This window comes from Rutidosis leptorrhynchoides, chromosome 1, assembly GCF_046630445.1.
Source record: "Rutidosis leptorrhynchoides isolate AG116_Rl617_1_P2 chromosome 1, CSIRO_AGI_Rlap_v1, whole genome shotgun sequence".
NCBI classification, from domain to species: domain Eukaryota; kingdom Viridiplantae; phylum Streptophyta; class Magnoliopsida; order Asterales; family Asteraceae; genus Rutidosis; species Rutidosis leptorrhynchoides.
In genome coordinates, this window is record NC_092333.1 from 566,555,376 (window position 1) to 566,563,748 (window position 8,373).

At 36.3% G+C, this 8,373-nt stretch overlaps 1 protein-coding gene across 2 annotated transcripts; it reads right to left on the reverse strand.

Annotated features, from left to right (window-relative positions):
• Positions 1-4,835: 4,835 nt before the first annotated feature.
• On the reverse strand, positions 4,836-8,096 carry LOC139881580 (thiamine phosphate phosphatase-like protein). Of its 2 annotated transcripts, XM_071866037.1 has the most exons (5): positions 7,858-7,988; positions 6,791-6,899; positions 6,380-6,501; positions 6,096-6,297; positions 4,836-5,341 (listed from the first exon to the last, which is right to left on the reverse strand). In XM_071866037.1, exons 3-5 carry the CDS (start codon positions 6,493-6,495, stop codon positions 5,075-5,077), a joined length of 585 nt encoding a protein of 194 aa, XP_071722138.1. In that variant the 5' UTR covers positions 6,496-6,501; positions 6,791-6,899; positions 7,858-7,988; the 3' UTR covers positions 4,836-5,074. The 2 variants fall into 2 exon arrangements, with proteins under 2 accessions (XP_071722138.1, XP_071722131.1); XM_071866030.1 differs by lacking the exon at positions 6,791-6,899 and having other exon boundaries at positions 7,858-8,096.
• Positions 8,097-8,373: the final 277 nt, after the last annotated feature.

The following is an 8,373-nucleotide window of genomic DNA, read 5'->3' on the forward strand; positions in this document are numbered from 1 at the left end:
ATCCATTACATTTGACAATATTATGTGATGGATCATTAGGTACCAAGTCCCATGTACCAAGCTTGTGTAAAGCCTTTAACTCTATAAGCATAGCCAATTTCCAGGCCGGATCTTGTAGAGCCTGTTTGACAGTGGTTGGTTCAACGAGACGCGCATTGGCGATGGTAGAGTTAACGTATTTGGGATTAGGTTTGCGAATATTGTTTTTCGAACGGGTGGTGATGGAGGATTCGGGAACAGTGGGCGGAGGTGGTGGTGGAGCAGGAATGATCGGAGGTTGGGGTGGTGTAGGCGACATTGGTGTTGGTGAAGGTTGCGATTGTTCGGTTGATGGTTGTGGTACCGGAGAGAGAATGGGGACCTCAACATGACACCAATCTTCTGATGAAGGATAAGTAGCAGAGTGTTCGCTAGATGTGAGTTTAGTATATGGAAACTCATTTTCAACAAAACGAACGTGACGAGAGGTGTAAATACGATTGGTTACGGGATCCATACAATGGTATGCGCTTTGAGATGCTGAGTAACCAACAAAAATGCAAGGAATGGAGCGTGAGTCAAGCTTGCGAGTTGTATATTGGCGTAACCATGGATAACACAGAAAACCGAAACTTCGGAGTTTGAAGTAATTCGGTGGAGAACCAAAAAGAAGATGAAACGGTGACTTGTTTTTGCAGGTGGCACTAGGTAAGCGATTAATGAGATAACTTGCGGTTGTAAATGCAAGCGACCAGAAAGAGAGTGGAAGTTTGGCATGGGATAGAAGAGATAGACTGGTTTCAACAATGTGTCGATGTTTTCCTTCAGCTATGCCATTGTGTTCTGGCGTATGTGGTGGTGAGGTTAAATGTGAAACCCCATTAATTGAAAGTAGTTCGGCTAAAGCAATGAACTCGCCACCATTGTCAGAATACAGAGTTTTGACGGGACGAGAAAAATGTTTTTCCACCAGGGCCTTGAATCTTACAAAAATAGGTGTAGTATCTGACTTCTTTTTAAGTGGGTAGAACCAAAAATAGCGAGTAAAATGGTCAACAAAGATTATATAATACTTATAACCATCAAATGAGTGCACCGGAGAGGTCCAAACATCTGTGTAAACTATATCAAGAGGGTAATGCGAAACCAAAGTATTATTAAAAAATGGAAGTTTGTGACTTTTATTACATTGACAAGCATTACAATTAAAAGAAATATTGTTCGGAACACGAAGTTTAAAAGACAAAACAAGTTATTTAAAAGTTTCCAATGATGGGTGACTGAGTCGGTGATGCCAGTTGATCAACGATGTTCGAACACTTGAATACGCACATATGGAAGATAATGATGAAGATAGTTGGTAGATGTCATGTTTAGTTGGTCCGGTGAGCAAAGTTGTTCCCGGCAAACGATCCTTCACAATATAAGAATCAGAGGTAAAGGCGATTAGTAAATGATTGTCTTTATATAAACGATAAATAGAAAGAATATTACGACGCATTTTAGGAACGTATAAAACTTTAGTAAGGTTTAAGGCTTTAGCAAAAGTTGAGAGAGATGTGGACCCGGTGTGTGATATTTGAAGTCCCTTACCATCACCAATGACAATCTCATCTGTACCACTGTATGGATTGTGAATGGAAAGATTAGCTAGATCTTGAGTGACATGATATGAAGCGCCAGAATCAAGCAACCATTCGGTTGGAGGTGTTGCAGCTTTCTTTGTAGTCGGATGAGCCTGCGGTCCATTGGAATGATATGTTGGAGGTAATGGTGGATTGATGTGGGGGTGACTTTCAGCAAATACCGGACATCATTGAAGTGAATGTCCCTTTGCATGCCACCATTGGCACCTGCCCAAGAAAGGTCGTGATCCAGTGTATGAGTTTTGCGATCTTGGTTGAGTAACCGAGTTGTTTGTGGATCGAGAAAAATTGGATGCGTGCCTTTGTGTGTTGCGTGTTGAAATAGGATGAACAGTAGCAGGCAACACGCCTAGTAAAGGTTGATTTTTGATTATTAATTCACGATTAATAAGCTTTTTGTGAAGTTCTGTAAAACTGATGGCGGTGTCACGAGCATTGACGCCATCAATAACAGATTGGTACGATTCATCTAACCCTTCTAGGACTTTATCAGTGATGTCTTCGGGCTGCATGGTTGCACCTAGGAGTGCAAGTTGATCTGTGCAGGTTTTGATGGCTTGCATGTATTCAGTGACCGATTGTGGTCCTTTGGTGATACTCTTGAGTTTTAGTTTTAGTTGTTTGATGTGGCCACGGGATGAACTCGCGAAGGTGCTTGCGAGTGTATCCCAAAGTTCTTTCGTGGTGTTGGTTGTCGATACAAGAGGAACAATTTGTTGATCCAATGTGCCGATAAGTGCCCCAAACAAGAGGCGATCCTGACGCACCCAAGTCGTGTGCGCAGGATTGGTTGAAGTTGTGGCATCTTCCTTGGTGATTGTAGGTTTTGGTGCAGGAAAACTGCCATCTAGATATTTGAAGAGACCGTACCCATCAAGAGTAGCTTGGATTTGAAGCTTCCAAGAGGTGTAATTGAGTGATGTGAGTTTGATGATATTTATGAGAGTAACAATAATAATAGGGTGGGCTGGATCGATGTCATTCGGAATTGTGTGCGAAGACATGATGAAGATGATGAATGTTTTCGGCTGTAAAGATGAGCAGAAGCAGGTTACGGCCTAAAAAAAATTTTTTAGAGGGTTTTGGCTCTAGATACCATATAGAGATTAAAGTTGTAATCGTATATATTCCAATAAGCAATATGGGACATATATAGGATACAAGAGATTGAGTTAGTCTCAATCTATAATAACAAAAGATACACAAAGATATACATGCCAACTATACAATTTATAATTAAGGAATAGATAATATCTATCTAATGTGATCGATATCCTTTACATTAACAACATTCTCAACTTCCGTATTGGGTTTAAAGTGCCGTAATTATTTATTTTCTAGTGGGTTGTTTTCATTTATGTTCCGTGATTGCTTCGTTTGATCAATGTAGACATAGTCAAGTTCAAATGATAGTTCAAATAGATTCGTAGAATCTAGTTGATCAGACATGTACGGGTTTGAACAATATGTAATCCGATTAAGTAGCGTGATATATTATAATTTAATTTAATTAATTTATGTTATTTTCTTAAATAATAGTAAAATGTGAACACATATATTGAGGACATATTAATATATTTAAAGAAGACGAGTTGAATAAATCATTTCAATTTATTTTTTGTTCTTTTGTTTTTTTTTTTTTTTTTTTTTTTTTTTTGACAAAAAAACTCGTATAAAAACGAAAACGTATTTTAGAAAAAACTTTCTCCACTGCCCATTTGAATTTGTAAGTAGAGGGGCACAAATTAAATACGCATGTCAGATTCACCTACTATTGCATAAAAAGGTCAAGAAACCCTTGCCTCCAACGGGTGCATATGTGGCTTCTTGTGCTAGTATACGTTAAAGATGCATTATTAAGGTGCCCATGCCCAATAAGTTGTTTCTGCAGGAACATGTAAAAAAATTAAAAAAGATATAAGTAATGTAAGTTAGTCAATTCTCAAACTAAGTCATTCCATTTACGATTTGGTGTGTTTGAATTTTGTCCAACATGTATTGGTTGAAAAAGTAAATGAACCAAACAAGTTGAACCAGATGTACTTATATCATTTGTAGTAGTGTCATCCACCTTGGTTTAATCCTCTTATATCATTTGTAGTAGTGTTATCCCCCTTGGTTTAACGTTTGTAACAACACTTATCAATCATATTTTATCACATCACTCAAAAAAAATTTAAAAATCACAACGTTATCATATTTCACCATTACAAACGGTCTTAGGTTCAGAGGTGAAACAAGAATTTACGAATAAGGGAGACAACTTTTTTATCATTATAAAAATTTCATATACTCGTATTATTTATATTTAAGGGAGGCTGGTATTCATAATTTGGAGATGCTGACAACTAATTCATAATATTTAATATACTATAATTGACCTATACGAAGAGTTGAAGGTTGCAAAGCATATCTATGGATCCCTCTGTCTCCGTCTCTACTTAGTTACACAACCTTGTATAAACATTGGTTAGTTACACAACCTTGTATAAACATTGGTTGGAAATCCGTACCTGCATGCAAAATATATATGCATTTTGAGATAAATAGGCATGCACTTCTCTTATAAACATGTGTGGTTTGAGAATTGGAATTCAAACTCACTGGTTGAAATATCATTGATGTAGTTATATTTATATATTATGCTTGAAATGATTTAGGACTTATATGAGCACTATTGAAAAAGGCGCGAGACGGGGCGGTCTGAACCTTAAAGGATCGAGACGGGCGTTTACTTTCAAATATATAAATATATATATACAGACATCTTAAAACCAAAAAACTTTCGTTGACCAGTTTGTACATATAATCGCTATTACCGCTAATGTAATATAAAAAATGTAACACTAAACTACGTCAATTTGATTGATTTGACCGACTTTAACCGAATTTTCAACGTTTGATCAGTGTTGACCCGACCTTTCCCGCCTTTGACCCGACTTTTGACCGTTGACCAATTTATTAGACGTCGAGACGGGCTAGTCACCAAAACGCCGCAACGGACGCCATTTGCAGACACTCGAGAGAAGGATACTACTTATCGATGTCATCAGACATGGCAACGGAAAAAAAAAAAATTCGAATCGAGGTTATCTACAAGTTAGATCATGCTAATGAGAGATGATAAAGGCATAAAGCGATAAAAATCATGATTAATGGAAATTACATATTTGATGCTGAAAGTGATAACCATTAACAACAAGGAGATAATGAAAGTTCATTTATTTTCTCACAGCTGCTGTGCTGAAGTTATTCACTAGCAATACGAAAATGTTAGGTGAGCTAACAACTTTAGTTGCATATTTAAGTGTAGTTTTTGCAAATCTATTAGCATACACAATAACTCAGAAATCATATCTGAGTATTTTAGATAAAACAGTAGAACAATAGATATACCTGTCTACTGTTCCTACGGTTTCAACTGGAAGTTAATTAGTGAAGGTATTTAACTAGACTTCAACTTTTGGATCGATAAGTCCAAGTAAAATCTTCTTGAGTTCTTCACCGTTGTCCCATTCATGAAGTGTTGGTTTAATATGTACCGAAGAATTTAAAATGAGATTATGCAAAGGGAAGTTTTTCCTAGGCAGGACATGGCCTTGTTCTCCAAGTTTTAGCGTTGGGCAGAAATCGCCACCCCCATCACCAATGTAGATAATGACCTGCTTCTTGCCATCTTCAGAGATCAAATCTTGCATTTGATTAATCACAAATCCCTGTTTAGAATGTCAATGAACAAACTTTAATTAAATACATCTGCAACCTCCCACACCGTTTTATTCAAAGAAAAGTGAACTTTGTTCACTAAAGTTTCTATAGACTATAATCATATCTGATACATTACTTACTCGCAACTTCGACATCAATTCAAATAACATTAATGATAAGATATTGATGGGTCAAGGATACCCGTTTTGACAGGCTTTTTTAAGATTGCCAAGTTTTACCAAATCCCATTTTTTTTTTTTTTTAAAAAAAATGGAAACTATATTAACTTAAAATCAAAACAAACAGAAACAGCACAAGACAACCCAAACCGATCTTGACTAGCAGTAAAAGTTACTAATTTTTACTCAAACCCGTTTTTATGTAATCAGCCAACCATATTGCCTCTTCCAACTCAGATGGTTCGAAAGATGGTCAATGTGGTTAGAAGACGTAAGAGAGATACTTTAGATCATAAACAGAGGGAGCTATTTAGTTAAACCAATAGAGAGTACATGTTTATCATGATAATAAGCATCACAGGTTGCAAGCCATAAAAGGAGCTAACGTGTAATGTTCAAGCATATGAACAAAATTGTCGTGTGTGCATATATTTATTAGTGTGTGACCTTGTTGTATTAGCTGATAACATTTTCTAGGCGAAGTTTTCATTTTTCTTAAGCTCAGTAAGTGGGACCCACAACTGAATGTTCCCCTCATGTTATATAAAAGGCACAACGACAAATAGACAGATAGTAAATATACCTTGCACAAATTGGGCGGGCAAAGATTGCACTCATGAGGCGGTATAGCCGAACCATGATAAGGAAATATCCTAAGCTTACCTTCTTTATCAACACAAGTCGGGTTGGTAATAATTTCCGAAAAACAACCATAAATTCCATGGTTTTTCAATATCGTTTCAATGAAAAACTGGTTAGCATCACTAAGCACCTTCAAATTACATCTGAAACAGTCACGAATCATCATAATAATCATAAGTTCAAAACATCTAATAATCATTACGAGCTAAATATGTAACTACGTACCCAAGGGCATGAGCTGATTTAATAGATGAGACGATTTGTGGGTGCAATGGAACACGATTTAAACAGCTGACAATATCTTCAACTGTTTTCCCTTGTAAATGTAGCTCCTCCATCATTCTATCCTAAAATTCAATAAACACAATAGATAGATATTGTGTAATATCTCGGCATTTAATCAGCAAACTAAATTGTGCACGTAACTTTAATCACCCGGTTAGAATAATCATATATATAGATTATATATAGATTATATATAACAATAATCATATTTAAAATGCTCATCCAAACTAACCCTTAAATGACAACTATCAAACCCATGCTTAGAAAGAGGACCAAGTGCAACAACTAACTTATCCTCTAACGTTTAATGTATACATCATACTCACAAAAAGTCTTACGTGACTATTTTACCTCATGTAAGACCACTTCGATCAAAGCGTCTTGCAATTCGTCTTCACTTTGACTATTAAGTCAACGAATGGCACCAATTTGTATTAGTCTTTAGAGCCTTTCTTCCTAGCTAGGACAGAAAAAATAACGGAAAATGTGTGTGACCATTTATTTTTCTTTTTGTTTCAAGTATAAAATATAATAAAGGTATTATTTGTAAATGTGGGACCCGAAGTTCAGTTCTTCGGTTATTGGATGACAAACGTTAAGTCTTTTTTCCTCGGTCTTTTTGAGAAAAGAGCTGATGTGTCAGTCTGTCTTTCTAGTTCTTCAGGGGTGGTCTAACTAGTAAACCAGTGATATAGTGCCGGTTAATATGACATCGTACGGGTGTAAATGACGTACTCGAGTTCGACTCGTTGAAAGCTCGATTCGAACCTAGCAAAAACGAGATCGATTCCCAACTTGAACATATTTTATTTTGGAGCTCGTTTAGTAAACGAGATCGAGCTTCTTACATTGAACTAGACCAAATTCACGAGCCTAAACGAGCCTTCTATTTTTATACATTATTTAATATATTAATGTTAAATCATATATAAACAATTCGAACTCGAGCGGGGCATATATAACTCTAAATGAGCCGAGGCGCCGAGCTCAAACTTAATATTAGCTGAGCTCGAACTCGAATTTAATATTAGCCCAGTTAGAGCTCGATTCGGAAGACATGGCACAGCTTATACGGCAGCTACATCATTTTTTATGGGTAAGCGAGGAAAGTCTCCTATAAACGAGCACATTGGCTCTCCATAAAAGGTAAGACCTCGGGTAATCAAGCTCCCCGAACACGAGAACTGGTACCGGGTGAATTACGCATTATGGTCATTAAACTTTTTTATCCTATCCTATCCTATAACAAAAACAAAAACAAAAACAATATAACATAATAATAACAATATAACAATATGCCAAAGACTATATTTAAGCGGCCAAAAAAATCCGTGTATGTAGAATTGAAAAATTAATATAAAAACTTCAACTTTATTAATAACATTGTAAAATTAAAAAGAATGAGACAGGTTACATACCATGAGTGAATTCCAAGGTAAAATTTGACGAAGCTGATTAAATAGTTGGGATAAACCCATTTCTACCACAACCCAACGATCACTATCGTCATCCATGATCGTCCGATCAAAATCCCATATCATTAACATCCCTACAGCGAGACGTTGATTCCCCGGCACAGTTGAAAAAGGTGAGAACTTTAAGTGTCGGCGCCGGTGAAGATATAGATATTTTGGATTGGGCAAATTGAATTTAAATGGGTTTTAGTAAATGGGAAATTAGAAATAGCCCGAATGGCAAAAATACACTTTTTTACAAAGTTTTTTTTAACAATATACACATTTAAAAAAAAAAATTGGCAATATACATTATTGGGTCGACCATCTTTTTGGTAAACCACTTCACAATGATTGTCAACTGGTAGACCAACTTTCAAAACATGTAGTCAACCATCATTATTGAAGTGGTCGACCAACTCTTCTTTTATGTTTGGTAGACTATGTAGTCAACCATCATTGTGAAGTGGTCGACCAACT